Consider the following 25,386-nt stretch of genomic DNA (forward strand, 5'->3'; position numbering starts at 1 on the left):
AAGAGGTTAGTTAGATATTTAAGCAGAAAATACTCAAAATACTTAAAAATCTAAAATTGAGGAATCCAAGAACATGGGTGAAAAAAATAATGTCCCATGAGAAGAAATGTCCTTTTTGTGGAAAAGCCTGTGTTCAGAGCAGGGCTCAGACGACTTTATCCACTTGTTAATGTTTTAGACCATCTCGTTGCTGTATGTTTGAGGATTTCTAGAAAGTCCAACACATGCTTTGATGATACACGGGGTGGGATAGCCCACAGTAGATAGGAGAAACATAGGCCTGTAAGATTTGTCAGCATTCCACTTCAGCTATTTTGAAAGAGCAATAAGTACATAAAAAGAGTCAAAAGGCCTTGACTTGGTGACATGGCTTTTGCCAACCTGAAGTCTTTGTGTTAACTAGTCATGTTTTTGCCACTGGCGTTTGAGTCACCAATATTCTATATTGACAATAAGATATATATGCACAGCGTGTTTTAGGAAAAATGCTGCAGAGATATTTCTTCTAAAATAGGCCTTTCTGGTCACCCAGGTGTTATTAAGCACTGTAACTTACTAATTAGTGAGTTTTTCAATGACAAAATGTACAAGTCCCACATTACAGAAAGAAAGATTGTAGTGATTTGACTTTGTTTATAATGGCAAAAGAAACCAGTGCGAGAATTAGAACTAGGTAAGGTCCTTTGTTCCCCAGTTCCACTCGTCAGAGTGCTGTCAGAGAAGCAAACTGTTGATTCCAGATCAGTGTTGCCTGGCAGTTCCTTGTGCCATCTGAGTCTGTCCAACCTACTTCTGCTTTCATCTTTAAGGGGAAAAAGAGCAATGCCTGGGCACAGTAAAAATCCCAGGATAAGAAAGGAAAGGTGTTAAAATCTGCAAGATTTTTCCATATCTTTTCCAAATAAGCCTGCATAATCAAATCTAAGTTGGGTATAGACAGATCTTAGTTTTGTCAGCGTGAACAGGAACTGAGCTTTTTGTTTGTTGTCCCCCATCCTGGTTCAGCTTTCTGCATAGTTGAGAAAATAAAGTGAAATATTGCTTTCTTATTCTATTAAGAGATACTAGCTGAATCCAAATCTGACTGGCTGTCATAATTTTAAAGGGCATCATTTAAACTCCACTAGTGCATAATTTTCCTAATTGTAAATTCAATTTTTTAGTGAGAAGCATATTCTTGGAGAGCCTTCTTTAAATGCAAGATTAGCATGACCGGTCATGTTGAATCCTGGTGAGACAGAACAAACTGTAATGTGATGGAAATACTGCAGAACTTAGTAAGAGCCATTACAGGGTCAGCTGGAGCCCACCCTACCTGTAGCCGAGCTGCTCTCCCTCGTTGAGGCAGTGGCTTTCTGGTAGATGATGAAGCCATTTCCAGCAGAGTTCCGTAGAGTTTTTTGTCTCAACACACATGTGACGCTTTCAAGTGGGGTACTTCATTTCAGGGGCCCTGTTGGACTTGTAACTTGTTCTCTTTGCAGTGATGATACAGTCTAAACCAATTCACCCACGTGATATGAAGACACTTGAGTTTCTCTGCAGTTTCTGGAGCAGAAAGCACTTCAGCTTACTGTAGCACAAAGAAAACCTGTAGCTGTATCCATGCTGGCAGATCTTGACACTATTGTAGAGTCTTACTGGAGCTGCCAGCAAATGCAGGAGTCTATCCTTGCAAGATGAACTCCAGAATGAGCCTGATATTAGGAAAGAAGCAGCAAAGGAAGCAACAGTTTTTCCATGGACTTAAACGAAATGAGAATCATTACTTACCTTTGCATCAGTTTCAACTGCTTGTCACTGACAACTAGAAACACGTTTGAAGTTCTTGAATTTTTCGATTTGAAGTACATGTTTCCAGATCAATACTGTATTTTAAGTTTGTCTGTTTCTTCCTGGCTGTTTCCATTTAGGGTATCCTTAAGAAGCTAGGGAGTATTGCATGCTAGTTAGTTACATACAAAAGCTTTTCCTGTGGCTACTTTTCTGCTTTGAGTAGAAACTTGCTACAAGCATTACACTGATTTTTAGAGCTGCTTGTAGCAGAGATTAACCAGACAGTGCTTGTTTCCGTCTAGGACATTATATTTCCTACTTCATCCCTCTGTGGACTGGCTTTAGTATAAATACTATCTGAAAACAATGAAGTAGTAAAGGTGAAGATATTACTCATATGTAGATCAGATGTACACTAAGACCTAGAGGATGTTGCTTTTCTACAATATTGTTTAGAGCATCTGGCAGAGAGGAGGGCTGAATTTCTATGTGGCATGAAATAAAGAGTATGCAGCAAAGAGAGTTCCAAACAGACATTTTGAGGATCAAAGGGAGAGCAGCATGAAGTCTTGGTGTATTGCCTTCTTGTTATATCTAAGTGCTTATGTATAGAATTGAAGAACAGGGAAAAGTATAATGTGTAAAGTAGTATGTATTTCAAGTAAAGTTTAGTCTTAAAATGGAACTTGAAATCTTTAGGAACAAATGTAATGAAGTGACTTTTAAAACAAAATATTTCATAAGTGGAGTTATTCTTCAAAGCATTAAAATTTAAACTCTAGAATGGCTCCTTAGCCTTCTCTTTTCAGAGAAGATAAGTGGAGTAACTTTATTTCATCAAAGGTATGCCTTACTGTCCTGCTTACCTTTCCTTTGGAACTGTGGTTGGAAGTAAGCTAGGAAAGAAAAAATGCCCAGTAAATACTGCTCAGAAATTGCATGTGTGACTTTGGTCACAACTAAGAATTGCCAGTGTTTGACCTCCTCTTCTACTATAAAATCTGTTTTCTCTCGTGCACTAATAGGGATGGAATTAATGAATGTGAATGATACATGGCAGGTGGTATTTATTGCACCCTTTCTTCCTGTAATTACTGTATAAAATTGTGATATTATGGAAGCCTAAATCTACCTAGATGATGTTGATGTAATCTTCTTTTATTTCAGTAAAGCTTTCCATACTGTCTGTCAGAGTATCCTTCTGGAAAAAATGTCCAGCCCACAGCTAGATAAACACATCATGTGATGGGTGAGCAACTAGTTCATTTTAGGGAACTGAGTGATGTCAGATTGGAGAGCTGTCACAAGTGGGGTTCCACAGGGCTCCATCTTAGGACCTGTGCTCTTCAACATCTTCATAAATGACTTGGACACAGGACTGGAAGGGACACTAAGCAGGTGTGCAGATGGTACAAAACTGGGAGTAGCTGCTGACTCCTTTGAAGGCAGGGAGGCCGTGCAGAGAGACCTGGACAAATTGGAGGACTGGGCAATCACCAACCAGATGAAGTTCAAGAAGGGAAAGTGCTGGATTCTTCATGTGGGGTGGGGCAACCCTGGATGTGTGGACAGACTGGGGGAGGAGATGCTGGAGAGCAGAGCTGTGGAAAGGGACCTGGGGGTCCTGGTCAGTGGCAAGTTGGACATGAGTCAGCAGTGCCCTGGCAGCCAGGAGGGCCAACCCTGTCCTGGGGGCACCAGGCACAGCATCACCAGCCGGGCAAGGGAGGGGATTGTCCCGCTCTGCTCTGCACTGGGGCGGCCTCACCTCGAGTGCTGGGGGCAGTTTTGGGTGCCACAATGTAAGACAGACATTAAACTATTGGAGAGTGTCCAAAGGAGGGCAACGAAGATGGTGAAGGGCCTTGAGGGGAAGCCATACAAGGAGTGGCTGAGGTCACTTGGTGTGTTCAGCCTGGGGAAGAGGAGGCTGAGGGGAGACCTCACTGCAGTTACAACTTCCTTGTGAGGGGAAGAGGAGGGGCAGGCACTGATCTCTTCTGTGTGGTGCCCAGTGACAGGACCTGAGGGAATGGCCTGAAGCTGGGTATTAGAAAAAGGTTCTTCACCCAGAGGGTGGTTGGGCACTGGAACAGGCTCCCCAGGGAAGTGGTCACTGCACCAGCCTGACAGAGTTCAAGAAGCATATTTGGACAATGTTCTGAGGCACATGGTGTGACTGTTGAGGATGGTCCTATGCAGGGCCAGGAACTGGGCTTGATCCTCATGGGTCCCTTCCAACTCAGCTTATCCTATATTTCTGTGAATTGTTTATTGAACTTAAAGAATAGTTTAGTTGAGTAGGATTTTTCATCCATTAATTTCATTTCATCTTCAGCTTAAAGAATAAAGAAGGAAATGTGGAAAAAAAAATTTACTCCTATGTATAGGAAACAAAGTTCTATACTTCTCTGATGGGATTTCAGGACAAGCTTAATGTGAGGAATTCTTTTTAAGTAGGCAGATGTTGGTTACAAGTGGACACAGGGTTTTTACAACTGAAGTTGAGTTTTATTTGTACTTCTTAGGATTAAGTAGGTAATCACAATCTAAATCATATAAACAGTTGTGTTTGCAGTCCTCCTCCTCCCCATGTTTTACAGTGAAACTAATCTTATTCAAAAAGATAGAGCATTCATTTTATCTTCAGCTGTTTTTGGTGAAGGGCTGAATTGCACTTCTCAAGAATTGCAGAAGAGATTTTTTTGCCTGTTCAAAAAAACTTAAGGGGTCTTTCTGAAGTTTCATTCAAAAGGAAAACTTTTGAGGAAGTTGCTTTTACTTTCTTTATAATGCCTTTTCTGGAACTTCTAACTGTTCAGTAGCTGATATTTTAAATTCATTATCCTTCGAAGAGTGACTTGGAACAGAAGTATCTGCAAGGAGAAGCTAACAATTTTCACAGGACTAGGAAAGATTAGAGTAATGCATCAAACATTAGGAAATAATTGTAAAGCTAGCTCTATATAGGGGAAGCATTTAGTTGGTGATTTTCAAAGATGATGCATTCAAATTGCTTTTTTTTTCTTTTTTTCTTTCAGTTGGAAAGAATAGGTAAAACTCTCTGAATACGCAACCAATTTGTTGTTTTATGTTTTGAAAGATTTATAGACTTTATCAACAGGGGCTGATTCTACGAAAGCTGTATTCAGCACCTACCACAATGCTGTGTGGCCTCCAGGTGCTGTGCTGTGGCTGTCAAAATAGTTACTATGGTGCCTGTTGCATCTTCATAGCTTGAAAAATGAGGTATCTTTGCACTTGAGAACACCAGGGGATATAGTTGCCAAACTGTGCTTATTCTGAATACTAAATAACAGATTTAATTGTAAATTTCCATGTAGAAATTAATCAAAAGGAGGTGATTGAGGGAACGTGGTGTGCTGCTTGTGCTTGTTTATCTGAAGAGATGTTAGTTGCAGAACAGTGCATTTGTTAGAATTTCAAGTAGTTAGACTGTATTAGTTGCTGTATTTAAAGTGAATTGTGTCAAATGTATTATTTCTAGCCAAGACAGTGATCTGTTCAAAAGTAAACAGTTCACTGGAACATAACCCTGCAGATAACTCAACCAGTAGTCTTTCTGCTACAGAACTCTCAATCAGTGTATTCTTTTAAGTGCAAGGTTTGGGGTTTTTTTTAAATGTGCAGCTTTAAGCAAATAGAATCACAACATACATGGTAGAACTGCTGTTTTTCTCTCCAAGTTGTTGTGTTGTTTGGGTTTTTTTAAATAATGGAAGTTAGCCTGTATACCGTGGTGAGATTTTTCAGAATAATCAGAATTATATGGAAGCACTTAATTTCTTTAGCTTTCCTCTTAATTTGTATTGTAAATTTGAAAAATCCACCTTGGATTATGTTTTTCAGCATGGTGTAAATAATTTTTATCTGCATCAGCTGTAGTCTTGGCCTTGTGGCCAGTTAACCCACAGGAAGGGAGTCTGCGCTACAGCAGCTCCTACGTTACTCTGCTTCCTTCCTCCCTCTTTGCTGCTGATGCCAAATGCACAGTGAGAGAAAAAAGGTACATGGTAGCATCCACAATACAATTCCTGATTCATGGCCGCCATTTTGGTCAGGATAATTTATTCAAGACAGGTTCACAACTGCCTCCTGACTTCCATTGCGTGTATCTTGGTTGGGACAGTGAAGCTGACCCATGTTGTCTGTGTATAACTCCACTAACAGCTGAAGAGCACTTGCTCGAACTTGTTGCATTGTAGCTAATGCAGTGAATAAATGAAGAAGTTGGCAGTCTCTTTGAAACAAATAATAGCCCTGTCACTTCTTAAAATAATGCTTAGAGTGAAAAGTGTTCAGCTGTAGTGGCGTAGCTTAAATGCTAGTTTATGAGGGACACCTGAGAAAGTATTTTTCTGTTAACTGTAGAAACTGCAATCCTCAGTGATAACTTAAGATACTGGTTTATTAACAATATTTTTTTGTTGTTCCTTTTAGAATAAAGGTTCTCTTCAGTTTGAAGACAAATGGGATTTCATGCGCCCAATTGTTCTGAAACTTCTTCGTCAGGAGTCTGTCACAAAACAGCAATGGTTTGATCTGTTTTCGTAAGTAATTTTTTTGTATCTTACATCCTTCTACATGATCGGAATACAGTTACTGAACTACTCCTAATACAGAAGTTACGTGTGACACAGATTGTGTGGAAACACAGAACAAAAATATGAGTTCAAGTTTTGTTAAGTGGTAAGCATGTCAACATCATTGTAAATGTGCAAAAGTAGAACTTCGCTGAGATTCAGGTCTATGCAAGTAGGATGGAGAAAGAACAGCAGAGCTTTTGACTTCAGCTGACCATAGTAAACAAGTTTTGTACCTGCCCGCAAACTTTTTTGTTAGAATTAGAGAGAAAATATTTACTGCTGTGTCAGTAAATTCATTTAAAGGCAGTTTGCTGAATGGTACATTATTCTGATTTGAATGACTGCTAAAATAACTGAAGGAACAGGGTAATGCAGTTTAACTGGTATAATTTGCATAGTTTTGTACCCTGAGAATGAAATGTAATAGTTTTCAGACAATGTTTGCAATAATGTGCTTTCTATAAACCCTGCCATTTTCTTCCTTCCAAAAAGCTAGAAGTTGCTTTTCCAGAAGTTTAGGTGATGATTTTTTTGTGGCATACATTGTGTGATTTTCGCAAACATGATATGGAAGTGAGTTATAAAAGATATATCAGAAGTATATCTAAAATAATCTTTGTCTCAATGGAGTTATTTTCCCTCAAATATAAATTTAATTTCTCGTAATTTAAATCTGCAGACACTCCTTTTGCTTCTTAAAATCTGTCACAACAGTAGTTTTTTTTCAAATGCAGTCTTGTTGCACTCTGTCTTTATTGCTCTTTTTGATGAGGACAGTGTAGTGACTCTTTTTGCACCCAGTTTAATGCACCTGTCACGCTTTTCTGCCAGCCAAGAGGAAAGGTAATCTAATGTGTAATGGGTTTTAATATCTAATTATGTCTCTGCTGTAGTAGTTGCCAGAAACATGGTATAGTTAAGGTACAAATTGAGTTCTGAGTCACTGCTTTAATTTTTAATAACTAGTTCAGTAATTCTGCATTGGAATTGAAACTTTATATTTATTGCTTTTCTTGTAGCTGAGTTATTGAATAGAACTTAAGTAACTTCATGGCTAAATTAAGGCTATTGAGGGAAAGGATCCCTCTTCCCTAGGTTTATATTTTTGGACAGTGTTCTTTGTTAAGCTTCTTAATAAAAATGCAAAATCTGTAGGTGTCTTCTACATGCCCTTTGAGTATAATTATCCAGTACTGCTTTTTTTTCACTGCTGTCAGGAAACAGTGACGTTCTAAATACAGTAACACCTTTTCTGCCTGCAGATGTTGTGTAAGTCTCACCAGTTGGGTTAGACCTCTGTAAACCTTGGGCCAGCGCCTTTAATCTGTACCAAAGCAACTTGCAAGTTTTGTCTTTTCAGTTAAACTAAAAAAGCTGCTTTTGTATTGAAATAAGTGTTTTGATTTAATAGGAACAAAGTAATAGCTTTAGACTATATGGGCGTTTTTCTGCAAAGATGTGGCCTTGTTACTGAAAGGTGGAAGAAGAACCACAGGATAATAATGAGTGAAAAAAAAAGGTTTGTTGTATATGATGTATGGTTAGGAGTGTGACTTACTTTATTTAGTCTTCAGTATGGAAAGAGTAGGAGTTAAGTTACCCTTGCTGGACTGTCAGGTAGGAAAAATTTCATTTGAATGTTGATTAAAACTCAGTAATAGAATTTGCTTTGCAGTGCTGTTTAGTAACTTTTCCCCAGTAATGTTTCACTTGAAAATGCTACCACTGCCATGAAATGTTTGAGTGATCTTACTAAACTAATTAAATCGTCTTTTAAATTACCTGATCCCTCAGGGTTCAAATTTCTCACGAGGAAGGTCTATTTTCTTTGTAGGATGTTGTAGTGCTTGGATTGTGAAACTGTCAGAAGGCTGCATGTTAATGATAGCATTTTAGAATAGCATGGGCTGAGTAGTAATGCTGCTACTGGCAAGTGATTTCTGTCTCTGTCAAAGAAAAGCTTTAAAAATTATCCTTAATTCAATAATGATTACCGAAGGGGTACTGAAAACAGAATTGTCTTACACATCTTCTTGACCACAGCCTTTTCCTAGATAGGTTGCGGTTACTTGCTTCCAGGACTTTCTTAAAGCTTCAGTCTCTTCCCCAAACATGCTTTCTCCCATGTGTCACTGGGATCTAGTTGTGTGTTGTTAAGAATGGCAGATTAAAAGTGTATTAATTTCTTAGACATATTGAAATTATGACCTTTTGAATTTGTTAACGCCTCATACATTACAGCATTAAAATTTGAGTAGCTGTTACTAAAAGGTGCATAAATTGTTTTCTAGAGATGTACATGCAGTTTGCTTGTGGGATGATAAAGGTCCAGCAAAAATCCATCAAGCTCTGAAGGAAGACATCCTTGATTTTATTAAACAGGCACAAGCAGTAAGTTCTTAATGTTTCATAACTTCTATCCACATTGCTAGAAAAATAGCCAAATAATTCTGACTTTTGTTGGATCTAAATGCATTGCTTTTTTGTTTGAAATTTTATGATGTTCTGGAGATCCTAATTACCCTGCAAACTTCTATTGACAAAAAGAAGAGCCTTGAGCATTTGCCTGGCTCATTGTTTTCTCACAGTGCTTGAAGCTGGGATGGGCAGTGATTTTTGTGTTATATTAAAAAAAATACAAAATGCGCCATTATTTTTGTTTATCCAACAGTACTTATGGAATTTTCTTCCACTTGAAAACTTCTAAAGGCAGAATTTTTCCAGTAATAAGAAATTTACTGTCTGAAAAAAAAAAATGTTTGTATAGCTTCAGTGCTATTTTGACATGTTCATGGATGGCTTTAAAATAAGCCGTATGTGCAGTGTACTACAAATACCTGTGCTATCAACTCAGCAAGCTTAGCTGTCCAGTTTTATGGGCTTCCTTCCAAACGAGTGAAACTGTCAGTAGACTCAAAGGACATTCTTGTGTTTGTAACACATACTACAGAAAACATCTTTTGCTATGGGGGATTTAAAAGAGGGAGTTGTTGTGAAATTAAAAAAAAAATTCTAAAGCATCCCATGACAAAGGTTTAGAAAGATTGTGTACTTTTATTTTTTCCTTTCTTTAACGAAGTGATTTATACCACTAAGGCTTTGCTTCAAGGAAAACAGTTTTTTATAGAGGCCTTTGTATAACCAAGCACATAAGTGTTGATTTTTAAGTTCTACAGCTTACCTGCTTACATGCATAAATGCTATGCTGAGCTGAGGCCTTTTGATGGGGTCTGTGTTGGCTGTCATTTGATAGACAGGTTTTTTGGCATTATGATAGCCAGTGTACGCTGTAGCTAAGTTTTCAGGCTTTAATGAAATGTGCATGTTAACTGTCTGGGTCTAATGAAAGGTTAGTAGATGCCATTGAATCAAGACCTGTCACTGTATAGAGTATGACATAGTCATTACAGGTTATGTTAATTTGAATTATTTTATATGGTTGTTACACCACATGCCTTTAGACCAAAGATTTTAATTTTTTACTTGCAGATTACTTAAAAGGAGGAAAAAAAAGGTTAATTTGGAAAATTTGAACTTACTGAGTACTTTCTTGCTGCTATCTTTCTTTGCCCTTTAGAAATGACCCATATGACATGGGTAAATAATTACTTCAAGAAACTAAGTGGCACTTCAGTATGTAGACTTTCTTAGTCTGATATATATGTATATTTGAGTTTTATATGGGGAGTTACTTTCAGCATAAACAAAACCCATAAATTTTGTGCATAAATTGATTTATAAGTTACCTCCTCTGTTTCCCCCACCTGCAGAGAGTGCTGAGTCACCAGGATGATACAGCTCTACTCAAAGCCTACATCGTGGAGTGGCGCAAGTTCTTCACCCAGTGCGACATTCTGCCCAAGCCCTTCTGTCAGTTAGAGATCACTTTGATGGGCAAGCAGGGCAGCAACAAGAAGTCCAACGTGGAAGACAGCATTGTTCGAAAGGTGAGTGAGCAGTACTGCCGGAGAGCTTTGTTGCACAGCTGGCCTCAGTAACAGCACTGAGAGGATTCAAGATGGAATTGCACCAATCCTGTAACCTGATGTATCACTTTGCTTTGGGAGAACGACCCCACAACGTTTTTGTTTTTCCCTCTCCACAATAGTTTGACTTTGTTTCCCCAGTTTGCTTTGGTTATTAACAGTTTTGTTCATGTGATTAAAGCTGGGGAAGGGGAGGAGCTTTGGGTTTTTTGGGTTTTGAGGTTGGTTTTTTTTTAATTATGACTTGAACCCTGGAATGGCAAATAGTTGCAAATTCATGTATTTTTTCTATATCTGTGAGTAGTGAGTGTACCTGTACAGATAAATGAATAGTTCTTCTGCTCCTGGTTTATATCCCTTGGCCAGAGTCTTAACTTGGGCATATATCTGCATTTTATAAATGACCAATTAAATGCATTTTGAGTTAAATATAGCTATTGATCTCCTAATTCCCCCTTTTTTTTTCCAAGCAGTCATAGCAGTGTCAGTCATATCAATGACAAGATGGGACATACAGAATCTTGTGGATATGATCATTTTACTCTTTCATATCAAAGACATAAAGAAAGTTTAGGGCTCTGAGTATGGAGTGCTCAGTACTGAGTCCAGTGAATAATGGTCCTGTAAATTGCTTTAGTCTTTTATTACAAGAAGAACAAAGCATACCAGCTGTAAAGTGTTGTCCTTTAACATTATTCATTTTCCCTTTTCATTGCAGAAAATACCTGTAGAGAAATGAAATTTCTCTAGCAGTCTTTCATTTGGTACTGAAGATCATTTTAATTGTTCTTCTGTCTCCAGGATGGGAAGAGCAAAATAGTTTGAATTCCTTACGTTGGGCAAAGTTCTATTCTTTGCCCTTCGTTATGTCCCAGGCTTGCTCAGCAAGTGTTTTAAAGGGTTTTAGTACCTTGACACTCCCAGGCAGGGCACAGGAGAAGACAACAAACTTCTCAGGACATTGAACAGCAAACTTTTATGAGAGGGAGAAAGATAAAGATCAATAAAGATCAATAGTTACCACCTGGGATCCAGCACGATCTTAGCTGCTGTAAGATCCAGTGCAGTGGGACACCTTTATCTGCTCTGGTCCCTCCACACAGATGGGGCTTCCACTGTGCCAGTAGTTTGGTAGCCACTTTGGGGCTGGCCCAGAGGCTCCAGGCTCCAGTGGGTGGGGTGTGGAGCAGTGCACCACCCCACCCTCACAGAACTTGCCCTACCCACCCTCCCCAAACACACACTTTAGTTGTTTTGAGCTATTAATCATTTCTCCATTCTCTTTCACCCTCCTATTTTGACATCTTGTCCTCTGTACCTCTTGAAGAAAAGGAAAACAGCAGCAGAGAGGAATTGCCACCTCAAATTACCTTTTTAGTTTTCATTGTTTGTTGGAGAAAACACATAATCTTAGACTCCCCAAGATTTGGCAAACCTGAGCTCTTGACTCTGCTTTATGCAGAAGGTAGGAAAACTAAGAAATTAAAAAGAAACAAGATAGAGTGGACAAAGTAGTGAGGAGAATCTAAGAGAAAGAACTGGTTTCTAACAATTCAGATTTTAGTCAGGACTGAAGCAGATGGAGGTATCTTGTCTCTCATATGTGGTCCAGTTAGGACCAGCCTGTGTCTGGAACATGAAAACCCGGAGTCTCCAACCTGTCTCATTATTTCATATTCACTGCTGAAGGTCTTGTTTATAGCATCATTCTCTGTTCTAAAAAGTCCCTTGTGGAAACCCTTCCCTTGCTTGAGAAGTTCTTCATATAGTCACCCAAAGTGACGTGTTTTCCTTCAAATATCTCTGTAAAACTTCCCTATCCGTAATGTGTAGAAGCACTTTGACCATGACAAAGCTGTTAATGTGCATGCCAGGTTGCTTGATATTCTCACTGTTTCTTCTCCAGTTTTCACTCACTTCAGCTCTTTTAAACAGTGCAACATAATGTTTACATCAATAAAGTTAAAATAATGAGAAAAGTAATTGGGGAAGTAATCAAATAGAGTTTTGCTTCTGTGAATGTTGCAATGTTTTAAACATTCTCTTCCAACACATAAGACTCCAGTGTCAGAAATGGAAATTTAGCTGAGAGACAGTTATGGAAAAAATTAGGAATAAAGTATGGTAAACTTAACTCTCTTGAAATCTTGACTTTTATTAGGTGCTAGCTGTGTTAAAATCTAAAATTTACAAAGCAATAATGGAATAAGATCATCTAATCTTTACTATTAACTTTGCCATGCAATGTTGTATTTTTTAGTAAGCTTATTCACAGTCATGAGGTAAAGTTTGCATTAGTAAATTTTATTATTCCAACCTGCTTTCCACTGCCAGTGTAGACTGACAAATACCATGCTTAAATTACATTCATAGCAGTTGCTGTCAAGTTTGTAGATACTTTTAAGTTTGAGCTTTCTTCTAAAGCAATGAAGTGGCCTTACTTTGGCATAATTTCATTGGGTATTCAGTATCATATAGAAAGAGGCAGATCCAGCATCTGAGGGCAAAAAAAAAAAACCAACTCCAGTAACTTGAAGACTAAAAGCAAACAAGGATTTTTAGCAAATATGTAGCATGCTGCAAGTATTTACTACTGAACAGCTAAAGGGGCTTAGGTGGGCACAGGTATGGTGGTCAGGTGTAATGCAGTGCATTTACAGCAGCATCAGTAGCAATCACCAAAAATAATGAATCACACAATGGAATATAAAGGGACACAGTGAGTGATGAAGATTTTGAGAAGAGCCTCCATAAATAATTTTAAAACTTTGCAGTGCTTAGATGAGATCTGGAGTTTTTTATAAACTACATATGCATTACTTGCATACTGAATTTTCTTGTTGGATTAATGCAATTTAAAGCCATCAGTCGTCTTCTTTACGTAACTATGGTGTTAGTTGAGTTTTTAGTTTTGTCTAAGACTGCACCTGCCAAATGGTGAACTATATTTAGGTGTTTGCCTCAAAAGTAGCCCCTGATATTGCAACTTCTGACACATTGTGTTGCTGGAAAAATTACTTGACTGGTTATCAAGAACTGTAGAAATAATACAGAATAATGGAATGAATACATGCATTCAAGACTCATTCCCCAGCTGTTCAGTTACATAAAGTAAATTTAGCATGTGGACTGAATATGATTTCTATAACAAGTTCAGAGCAAGATCAAGTTCTAATGTAGCTGAACTGCTGTGTATGACCTGAAAATTACATTATTAATTGCTCGATTTCTGTCTCTGAGCTCTTGTATTTTTTTGCACAAACTTAGGTCTGCGTGTACCTTTCTGACAGGATTTTGTTTTTCTCTTCCTGATATGCAGCTCATGCTAGATACGTGGAATGAATCCATATTTTCAAATATAAAAAATAGACTTCAGGACAGTGCAATGAAGCTAGTTCATGCTGAAAGACTAGGAGAAGCTTTCGACTCCCAGCTTGTTATTGGAGTTCGAGAATCATATGGTACGTCTTGCACACACCAATCTATTGCCTCCTCACTTGAGTAAATGAATTTTCTTCATACAAAGTTGGCAGTTGTGGTGGTAGGGTTGACATTCTCAGCATTTTGTATTGATTTTTTTGTTGTGCTTGTTGATACATGATACCAGTTAAATTCTGTTTATAATCTTTAGCTTCTAAGTGGTTTACCTGTGTATCAGTTACTGCACAATCAATGTTTTCAAAGAGAAGACTACGTTTTGACCTTTTGGGGTTGCAGCTATAACTTAGTCTGTACTCCTTTACATACTGTTTCTGATTTCTTAGACAGTTTGAAGAAGAAATGCTAAACAGGCTACATTTAAGACTTCCAGTCTTTTTCTTTGTTGCAGAACAGATCTGTGTATCTGAAACTTCTGTGATGTTTCATCATTGCCTGCTGCTTTTGAAAGCTTTCCAGCACGTTGAACTAAACTTGTGGCTAATACTCTCTGAGATAGCTTTTTACAGAAGTCAAGTTCTAACTTTTTTTAAAGCATATTCCATTTAATGACTATTCATTTCTCTGTAACAGTTGAGAGGAAAGTGGAAACTCTTTCTCAAATAGTGCAAAGCACTGCAATAAGCTCACTGTCTCCATTCTTGTAAAACAGGAAAAAAAGTCTGAAATGGAGACATTGTGATTCCAGGAACAGTGTCTAAGAGAAGCTTTTTGCTCAGTCAGATAGAGAACTTCTCCCTTTACTGGGCACTATTCTGAGCTTTTTATTCCTTCCTTACAATTTTGCAGTTGTATGTGTATTTATGGTTACCATGTTTGAATGTTGAAGTGCTGGAGCTAAGTATGAAGTTTGTTTCCAGTTTCCCTTAATTGATCTGAATGGTTTTGGGAGCAAAGATTGGCCAAGTTTGGTTACCTTTGTGATCGGAGTCCATTTATTGCGATATTTCAAATTGTTCAATGCAACCTTTTAATACAAGTCTCACTCTCTCATTGAAATTTGCTTATTATTAGCCACATAAATTTCCAAGACTTGAGAGTAAGTTTGGACTTTCTCTTTGCAGTTAACCTTTGTTCTAATCCTGAAGATAAACTTCAGATATATCGGGATAACTTTGAAAAGGCATATTTGGATTCAACAGAGAGATTTTATAGAACACAGGCTCCTTCTTATTTACAACAAAACGGTGTACAGAATTATATGAAATATGTAAGTAAAAATTCTGTTGTACCTTTATACTGAAAGTGTTAGTACTTAAAATGATTGCTGTTCTACTTTTGCACAGGCAGATGCTAAACTAAAAGAAGAAGAGAAAAGAGCACTACGGTATTTAGAAACAAGACGCGAATGTAACTCTGTAGAAGCAGTGAGTATAATGTGTAGAAAAATCATGTGTTTCATATTTATATAGTATTGTACTGCAGGGTTTAGTTTTGTGTTACAGTATTATTTGATACCAGTAAATTGAAACTGTTTATTTTGTGGTTTTTAATCATAAATTATTTGTTGCAAAAACATGTATTACTTTCCAGTCTGGTAATCTACAATTTCTGCAAGTATTTTAACATTACATGTAGATCAAAACTTAAAACTGAAGGGCAGGTTTTTATTCAGGTTGGTTTTTGTTCTTTCATTTTGAGTTAGATATGGTGGGTTTTTTTCCTATGCTTAACAGTGGATGAGAATCATGTTTGAAAATAAATGGGCAAGTCTGTTTGGCAAAGGGTTTCTCAGTACTCATTGAGAATACCTGAAAGATTTATTGTTCATTGCAATCAAAAGGAGCAATAGAAATTTCATTAAAGCTGTAATGTATTTCCTCTTAGGCTAAAATATGGCCATTTAATATAAAAGATCGGTTTTCTTTTTATTCCTTCCCCTTCTTGCCTCTTCAGCAATTTTTTACACAGTTCAGATTCTAGAGGAAGATTTAACTGCAGTGAATAGTTCATAATTGTCTGTGTTGAAATTAGTTCAGGAAACAGGTTATTTTAAATAAATACCTTTTAAATCTGATAATTTTTTTGCAGTGGATCAAAATGTGCTTTACACCTTTTGTTAAGCTGTGAATCATTCGTTTTGCACAGGTATAAACTATAGCTGGTATAAAGAGGCTGACAAAAGAGAGATGGTCCTGACGTGTACAGGCTGTTTCTGTTCTAGATCTAATGCCTTGTTCAAGCCATCCAGCCTGGTCCAAATAGGGTATGCTGGAATGAGAACTATTCTTAGCTCTTGGATGTATACTTGGAAATGAAGTAGGGTAGTTACTGTTCCAAAAGTGGTGACTCCCTTGAGAGAAAAGAGCCGACAGAAATACTAAGCTCATTAATGGTTTGGAGGAGACTTTACCACATTTACTAAGCTAAACATTTTGAAGAAGTGTGGTTCCTGTATAGATTCTATTCAAACTGCACAGACTTTTTTGAATCAGTGAATGAGTTTATGGTTTTATAGAGCTAATTGTTGAGAACAGGTTAAATTTTGTGTCATGGCAAACTCGAGACACATCAGACTTCGGTGTTCAGATGGCTGCTTGAGCTAATCCTGTGTTTAATATATTTCAGCTCATGGAGTGCTGCGTCAATGCCCTGGTGACATCTTTTAAAGAGACTATTTTAGCTGAATGCCAAGGCATGATCAAACGAAATGAAACAGAAAGTAAGTGAAGCTTCAAGAACAGTGCAGGGTGAACCCTGCATGAACAGCATAAAAATAGATTTGTGTGTAGATATATCAAATTACTGTTTTTAATAGATGGTGGTAGTGTTTCATATAAAAATATTATTGCCCATGAGCAGTCCCACAAAAAATTTCCATCATTGGTTCATATTTTTTCCTATCACTTTTGAAATCTATGTCCACAATACTCTTAATTTGAATGAGTGGATAGTTCTCATCTTGTTTCAAAGAGTATTTAGTGCTCTGTTTTCTTTATTTTTTCCTACACTTACTTTCATCATGTTGACTAACTCTGGTAAATACTACATATGTTTTCACTTTCTATTTGAATACTCCAGATACAAACATTTCTTCTTCATTTCACCCCGCTACCTCTTTACACCTGGAAAAAAAGTGAAGCATCTCCTTATAAAAGCTTTTTTTCTGAAAGGCAGGGAGAAATTTTTCTTACTCTGATTATTGATGTAGGACCAGTAGGTTAAGTTAACAAAATCTCTGCAAGATGTTCATGTGGTTTTATAGCCAGTATGTCAGTGTGAGTATTGAAAGTTAGCTCTGCATGCCTTTTGAAAGTTTTCAGAAGTTTTTTTTAACTCTGCTGCCGGAAGTTGAGAGTTTAGTGTGATTCAGAAGTCTTGTGTTGGTCCTGTATGATAAAAGAAACTTGATATGTCATTAAAATGTTATAATTCAGGTAGGAAAAACGAAAAAAAAAAGCTGAAATCACAGGTTAATTTTTCTTTGAAGTTTTGGTATCCAGCAGCCAGGGAATATTTAGGAATGTCTTATGAGGTTTTCATTTCTATTGAAATGAGAAAACTGTTTTATGACTTAGAATATTATAGAAAACACTCACTTCTAAATGCAGCATTTAAGAAAATATTTGACCTCAAAACTATGTCATACTGATCTGTTCATCTAGCAGCATGATTTCTGGCAATAGTCCAGAGCTAAATGTAGAAAGCCGTGAAACTTCTTACGAGTATATGTTACAGCCTTTGGGAGAATGCAGGAGGCTTATGTAAATGCAGAGCTTCAGAAGGGTTCATCTACAGGCACCAAAGGATCTTTCTTTAGAAACCTGTTGAAATATTCACGCAGCCCTGTCTTGTGGCTGTGTCTGTCCTCTGATAGTGCTTGGTTGCAGAGCACTTCCGTTTAGTCTGTCACATCTGTTTAAAATGCTTCAATGAAGGGTGCAGGTGCAGATGACTGAAACGTAATTAAAGACTGGAGCTATACATAGTAATGTATACATCTGATAGTGTCCCCTGCTCTGCTTTGCTTATGCATGTGACTTTCTGATATTATCTGCCACAAAGAATTCAGTGATGTTGTCTTTATTAAACACCACTGACAAAAAAGGGCTGTTTTGGTGGGGACTTCTGGCTATGAGCTGGGCACATAGTCTTGTTATATTAAGTAATATTTACATGCTGTGCAAAGACAGGAAGGAATAACGTTTTCCAGCTAAAAACTATCAAAAATGTCATAGCTTGCAAAGACTTTAGAACTGACTTACAGTGGTTTTGTTTGCTTATAGTGTTGGGGAAGGGAGGCCTAAATTTTATTTTTGGAGTGCAACAGAAACAAAAAGTACACTTGGCTTTCCTGAATACAGAATGAAAGCAGACTTTAAGTGCCCCAACAAGTACAGTATGAATTTCTTTGCTCTTCAGTGTCGTAATGTATTCTGAGAGAAATTCAAGTGAAATACTCCATTTGCTTTTGTTACTTTGCAATCTGTCTTTGAAGAGTTTATGGTTTTTTGGGTCCTGCAGTCTTAGGGGTGCACCTGGAGTCTTCCTTTGCTACTGATTCTTAAGAGAAACCACTGATTTTTTTCTCGAAGTATTTATGCCATCACTACTGTACAGAAACAGATGTAGAGCCCTTTAACATACCTTTTTGTTTCACTTTTTCTGCCATCTTTTCCTCCCTCTTACTCTTTTTAAAAGATCCAGTAAAAGTTGAGGGAGCTTTTTGGACTTTTTCTATGTAAAATGATGCTGCCATTTCTTACAGTAGATCTAAATTGCACTGAGAATGCCTCCGACTACATGTTGGGGTTTTTTCCTGGTTCCTGACATCCTGTCATTCAGCCCATTGTGAGTTGTCTCTAGTACCATTGCAAGTTCTTATTCAAGGTTGTTTGTAGTTTCCATTCTCTAATTTGCATTGCTATGTTCTAAAAGGATTTTTTTTTTCTTTGTACTTTTCTATTTGCTTCTGCAGCAGCTGTGGAGATACAGATGATGGTAGCATATTTCATCCTCAGTGGTGACACGATCTTGGTGTTTGTTGCTGACAAAAGTAATGCAGAGGAGAAAGCAAAGGCGGGGCCTCTGACTTTTCCCCTTTCACAGTAGACATAACATTGAGGAACTAAGTGAATCTATAATTTTTTTTCTATCAAAAAAAGAATCAGAGTCCACTTGTTCTACATGAAGCAAAGTCCTTTGCCGTGTTGAGTTCAAATCTCTGTGGTCTCTTTACAACAACCTGGTGACCTTAATCCCAGTGTTCTTCGTGGACAGCTTTGTCAAGATGATTATTGATGTTTCAGTAGCTTTTTTTTTTTTTTTTAAAAGCAGTATTGAAATATCTTCACAAAAAGTAGACAAATAAAGCACATCACTTTTTGAAGTTTTTAAACAGTAACTGTGAGAAAAACTAAAACTCTGAGGGAAGAAGAGTTCACTGTTTGCATTAGTCAGTTTTGGTTACTTCAGAACTTTGCAAACTTTTAACTAAAACAAAATATTGTAAGTGGTATTGAAACATACACAAAGACAGGTTTGTTTGGCTTTAATTTAAAATTTTGAAATGTCTTGAATCCATACAATTTCCTGCATAAGTGCCTGTAGGCTTCCAGCTGAGAAACATTCTTGCCAGGGATTTGAAGGCAGTTAGAACTTGGACTTAATCCAAATGGTCGTTGGTTTTAGGGAGGTCTTATTCAAGCTTGGCATACTATATGCATTAGCATACTATAGAAGATACTGTATGCGTAAGCAAGTATTAACACTGCGATAAATTTCTCTTTTTGCCTTCAAAAGAATCCTCTTGGGGGACCAGAGTTAAAACAGTACTCAAGATCTCTTTCTTTGTAAGAGACCGATTGGATTATCTATTCTTCAGATATTTAATGTTCCACTTGAGACATGCCTAGGAGAAATGAAGTGTATTTGGCTTTTATACAGGCCTTTGACTGGTGGCTTCATCAGTGTTTGTATCTTTCAGAGTTGCATTTAATGTTTTCACTGATGGATAAAGTTCCGAATGGCATAGAGCCTATGCTAAAGGATTTGGAAGAACATATTGTTAGTGCTGGACTTGCAGACATGGTAGCAGCTGCTGAAACTATTACTACTGTAAGTATATTGGGTTTTAGTAAAATAACAACAGGAAAAAAACTTTGCAGAAGTTACATATTCTCTATTTGTGCATGAATGCATGAATGGAAATAATTTTATGAGATTTTGTGTGTAGAGATCAAATTTTGATCCACTGAAAGTTTTAAATGTCTAGGATAGCTTTTTATTCTTTGTGTTTTCAATTGTAGCTTTAAAAAGTGAATCTAATTTGCAGTAAAGGTTATAAATTAGGTGCATGGGATGCTTATAAAATACAATTGTGTTAGAATCTTAATTTTAAAAGCCTAATTAATTTTTCCAGAATTCTAACTTCCTGATGAAATTTGCTTTCAATCTAAGAGTGGTTGTTCATTGTGGAAATTATAAGGATTTTTTCTCCACTGTATTTTTTCAGCTTTTTATCATCTGGTTTTTTTTCGGGTCTGGGAGGCCTAGGTGTCTGCAGCAATTAGGATGTGGCATGTGTCTTTTATTGGTCCTTCAAAACATCCTTTAAAATAAAATGTTATTGTATAATATTTGAAGTTACAGATTTTTATCCTTTTTTTGTGTATTGGAAATACTATCTTGAAAATCTGTGTTTAGGCCTACATGCTGTAGAGCTCTTCAGTACAGAGACTAAAGATAAAATGTATGTTCATAGTATGCAGGCTTTTGAGGATTCAGCATTTTTGCAGATTAGGGAATTAATGTATGCTCACACTGAATTCTGTGGAGCCCTTTTTTTTAGTTTGGTTTTTGCCTCTTTAGGATTCTGAGAAATATGTAGAGCAATTGCTCACGCTATTTAATCGGTTTAGCAAATTGGTTAAAGAAGCTTTTCAAGATGATCCAAGATTTCTTACTGCCAGAGATAAGGTATGTTTCTCCTGGTCTTTTGTTCACTATAAGAATTGTTGCAGTTTGTATTATGATGTCTCCAAAACCCTGTGCCTATTCACTGTTAAATTTAGAACCTGCTGTTTCTCTATTAAATATGCAGGCTAAAATATTGATGAAACTTACTATCAACTGAGTAGCTTTTAATTTCTGTTGTAGTCCTGCATAAAGATGCATGCATTCAGCTTTGTAATGTTGTAGAGCACATTAGAAGATAACCTTTGTATTGAGAACCTGAATGTCCGATTCAGCAATAATTTGTGTTTAGAATTTACTATGTATTTGTCTCATGACTTCAGACGTCCAACCTGCTCCATGTAATCCCTTCCTAAGTTGTTGTTTAAAGGAAACTAGTATGGTAGTGGAAAAGAGGAAAACTCAATACATCAGTTTACTGGGAAAGTGAGTCATAGAATTTGAACTCTCAAACTGAAAATAGAATCTGCAAGCTTTGGGATAATAAAAAAAAATTGAATTAATTTAATGTTACAACAGTGTAAAAAGAGATAATCTTTGCAATTCATATCAGAGAAAAATTGAGTGAAGCACCAATAATCTAATTATTTTTCAGGCATACAAAGCAGTTGTGAATGATGCTACAATATTTAAACTTGAATTGCCATTGAAGCAAAAGGGGTAAGCCATGTAAACTTTGTGCAAATCAAGGTTTTTAAAATGTCTCTTCAAAAAGTAATGCTGTGTTTAAAAGGGCTTTGTGTTATTTGCATTATGGAATTTCAGATTGCTTACTGACTTCTGGTAAGACTCTTTTTGTGTGGAAGTAGATCAGTGAATAGCAGCCTGGTTCAACTTAAATTTATTTGTAGTACTTGGGGATCTGTTCTTTTATACTATGAGTCAGTTTGTTAGCTGAAGTTCATAATGGCTTCCTGGATTATTAATTCCAAAAACCTCAGCTGTATAACTCTGCCACAACTTCAGCAAAGGTCCTGGGGAAAAATGAGGCAGTAATCTTCATGGGAATAACTGTGGCTGATTAAGGTGTAACCATCCACAAGCTGTTTTCCACCTCCTCTTGTTCCAGTTGTGAGTGTGACCTGTCCAGCTGTTGCATTTTTGTTTCAGTGCAGGATTAACCAGGTTAGTTTAAACAGCTTCCAGTAGATTAGGCAGACCTGCGTGATTCAAGAAGAAGGACCATGCTTACAGTGCCTGCTCTGCTAACTCAGCCAAGAGAAGGTAGCAGTCAGTTAATTGATTGTTAACATTTACCATGTGATGTGCCACTTGAGTAGGAATTTGTAAATATTTAGGTGCTTGGGATTGCTTATATATAGTTTGTCACCTGATTTACTACGGAAACAAAGCTTGTGTAGCTGGGCTGCCAGCTTCCCTTTCCAATTGCTTCTAGTTAGGGGTGGATGGTTATAAATATCTGTGCAGCATCTTGGTTCGTATTCTGGGTTTGGTCTCGGACTAATGGCAAGTCAATTCCCCTGAATAGGGATTAGTCTTTCTCCTTATATTTATTGGAAGAATGCTGTCACAAAAGACTGGATCCCTGCTTTCTATACTTTGCATAGGTGTAGGTAAGGTAGAGGAGTTTCCTAGGTATCTTCTAATGTTTTGTTTCCCCTGAGACCATCCAAATCGATACCTCATTCAAACTGTTTCACTCCTAAAGTGAACCCTGCCTAGTGGTTTCTTAGAAACCACTGTGATAGTGATGGTCTTCTGTTCAACATTCTTCTTCCCAAGCACTTTGAAGTTGTCTAGATATGCAGCCTGGTTTGAGCAAAACAAAACTTCATCTTGCTTAGTCTTTTGTAATAGCCAAAAGGCTTGTGATCTGCTTATACTTCAGATGGTCTTCAGAGGGCAGAAGACACCTTGCAAGCTGCTTCATGAATTAAAAAAAAAAGGACCAGTTGTCTGAAGAATGTTAGCTCTGTCTATACTAATTGGTGAGAGGGTGAAATGAGCAAGAAAACTGGATTCCTGAGCTTGCTTTCAGCCCTTGGGAGCAGCAGTCAAGTTGGTGCCATCTGACTCTAGGGATAGGGATTGGTCCTTGCCATACGGTTTTATTTACCAGTCTAGAACATGACCTGTGCTTGATGATTTTTGAAGAACCACAGTTTGCCTACTGTAGCATCTTGTTCAACTTTAGTCTGCATTTAATCTCCAAGCTGTTAGTCCATCCTTTATAGCTGTGATGAAATAATTTTATCCTGTTACTATGTGGTAGATGTGTTGAGATTTGCAGTCTGTGAAGTGTGGTGCAGGAGGCTGTTCTTGAGACCTCAGTACAGCATACTGAGGAGATGAGTGAAACATTTCACTGTAGCATTTTTAATTCTTTACTGGAATACTTTCCATGCAATATTTAGTTGTTTCAAACTGCAGTTTCACCTTCATCTTTCATTGTTACAGTTCTAAAATTATAATTAGTTAAAATAATCAAGCTGTAGAAGCTGTCTAAAAGTGTTTGGCAGTATTTATTCTTTCAAGAAGAAGGGGTGTTATCCCTAATTTTTCATTAGTTTAACAAGGTTATAAATTCACCACCAGGATCTTTGCCAAGGGGATCAGGAGAGAGTGGTCTGTCTTGTTAACAATGTAGTCACTCCAGGATAGCAGGGTTCTGTATGGTTTGAAGATATATTGTTCTTTTTTTATCTAGTGTTGGATTGAAAACACAACCTGAATCCAAATGCCCTGAGCTTCTTGCTAATTACTGTGACATGTTGCTAAGAAAAACACCACTAAGCAAAAAACTAACCTCTGAAGAAATTGAAGCAAAGCTTAAAGAAGTGGTATGTTTTTGCCTTCTATTTCTCAGTTACTCTGAAGAATGAATTTGTTTGTTTTATTTCCTTATGTGGGTTGAGGCCTTGATCTTCAAAAGCATTTATGCGAGGTGTAATAGTAGAGAAAAGAGTTTATGTTATCGTGTGTGTGTGTGTGTGTGTGTGTGTGTTTAAATATTGTAAATCATCCAGTGTTTCATGTCTCCTGTGTCAGTTCACAAAATTGGTATACTAAATTAATGCCTATATGACACTGTAATGTATTACAATAACTAATATTTGTCTAGATAATAGTCCAGGAGATTTTTACATACCAGTGTCAATGTCTTTTTTGATTTAAGAGAATTTCTTGATGTTTGACAAATGAAGAAGTTGAAGGTGTGATATTATGAAACATTCATTGCTGATGCCTGTGATAGTATTAACACAGTTGCTCCTAAGGCAATGTCAAGTAGTCTTTTTCTGCTCATAGTCTACAGTGCATTAGATCAGCATTCAAAGACATGTCTGGTTGCCAGTGCAAATAAATATATTAAACTCTATTTTTGACAGCTTTTGGTACTTAAATATGTACAGAATAAAGATGTTTTCATGCGATATCACAAAGCTCACTTAACAAGACGTCTGATATTAGATATATCAGCAGATAGTGAAATTGAAGAGAATATGGTGGAATGGCTCAGAGTAAGTAGCATCACATCTTTCTTTGGTTGTGCCTCATGCTTGTGGTTAATTAATATTCCACTCTTGAACATAAATATCTTTCTCGCTTAGGTGAGTTTTTTAACTTTAATAGCAGGCCACTCAGGGCATCTTGTTCTTCCCTTCTATCACAGTACTTTGTGAAAGTAAAACAGTTTAACTCTTCTCTAATAATGGTAGTGATAGATTTAAAAATGTTTCACATACAATTATCTAAAGGCATCATAGATTCCATATGCAAATAAGCAAAATGCAGTGTACTTGTTTAGATACGTAAATAATTTGAGATCCATTCTAATTTTGAATTTTTATGTAGATTAGAGTATTATTTGCATGCCTTAAACATTCCTTCAAATCTCAGAACTTATGGATTCCTTAATGCATGCATACATTCTTCAGAAATTGAATTTCTTTAAAAGGATCATCATATGCCCTTAAGGGATAACTACTTATGATCCATGCTAAAAACCCTTTATATTGCATTGCAGATTCACTATTACTGTAAGGTGATTATACCTGTATACTTTTATGCTCTTAATTTATTCAAGCTTATTATTTTAAAAATAAACCTTTTTGTTCATAGTTTTCTATGTCATATTTACTGTTCTGTTTGTTTATGTAGGAAGTGGGAATGCCAGCAGACTATGTAAACAAGCTGGCTAGAATGTTCCAGGATATCAAAGTGTCTGAAGACTTGAATCAGGCCTTCAAGGAAATGCACAAAAATAATAAACTTGCTTTACCAGGTATTTTTTTCAAATTATTTGCTCTTTTTAATTTCTTTCGGTGAAAAATTATGTTAAATTTTAAGTTAAAAATTATGTCAACTGCAGGTTGAACACAGTCTCCATGGCATTGTTGCCCCTAGACTGGAAGTGTCTGTAGACTCTGCTTTCTCCTGCAGTTGATACTAGAGCTATATCACTCTCTGAGTTGTGGGTTTTCCTTATGAGCAATCTTACCGATACAGATTTCCTACTCTTTTAGACAAATTGCAAGCAGGGGCTTGAATTGGCATCAGCCAGGTGTGAATGCCTGAACTATCTCCTCCTTTCATGCCCTCATCATTCTTCAAGTGCTCCATGCTGTGCTCCTCCTTTATCTGCCAGCAGGAGAACTGGATGTGTGCTATGAAGAGCTTAAATCACATTCTGAAATTGTTTCACT

General features: G+C 37.0%; 1 protein-coding gene across 2 annotated transcripts in view; it reads left to right on the forward strand.

Annotated features, from left to right (window-relative positions):
* The window catches only part of CUL5 (cullin 5), a 33,230-nt gene that overhangs the window by 1,535 nt on the left and 6,309 nt on the right, over positions 1 to 25,386 (forward strand). For both annotated transcript variants that reach the window (XM_039564440.1, XM_010400563.4), the window contains exons 2-14: positions 6,238 to 6,347; positions 8,675 to 8,774; positions 10,154 to 10,330; positions 13,689 to 13,830; positions 14,872 to 15,017; positions 15,094 to 15,174; positions 16,376 to 16,469; positions 19,734 to 19,864; positions 20,618 to 20,725; positions 21,318 to 21,382; positions 23,391 to 23,523; positions 24,070 to 24,201; positions 24,842 to 24,965. In XM_039564440.1, coding sequence (XP_039420374.1) covers positions 6,238 to 6,347; positions 8,675 to 8,774; positions 10,154 to 10,330; positions 13,689 to 13,830; positions 14,872 to 15,017; positions 15,094 to 15,174; positions 16,376 to 16,469; positions 19,734 to 19,864; positions 20,618 to 20,725; positions 21,318 to 21,382; positions 23,391 to 23,523; positions 24,070 to 24,201; positions 24,842 to 24,965 — 1,543 coding nt within the window. The remainder of the gene's footprint in view (positions 1 to 6,237; positions 6,348 to 8,674; positions 8,775 to 10,153; positions 10,331 to 13,688; positions 13,831 to 14,871; positions 15,018 to 15,093; positions 15,175 to 16,375; positions 16,470 to 19,733; positions 19,865 to 20,617; positions 20,726 to 21,317; positions 21,383 to 23,390; positions 23,524 to 24,069; positions 24,202 to 24,841; positions 24,966 to 25,386) is intronic.

This window comes from Corvus cornix, chromosome 1 (genome assembly GCF_000738735.6).
Source record: "Corvus cornix cornix isolate S_Up_H32 chromosome 1, ASM73873v5, whole genome shotgun sequence".
NCBI lineage: Eukaryota > Metazoa > Chordata > Aves > Passeriformes > Corvidae > Corvus > Corvus cornix.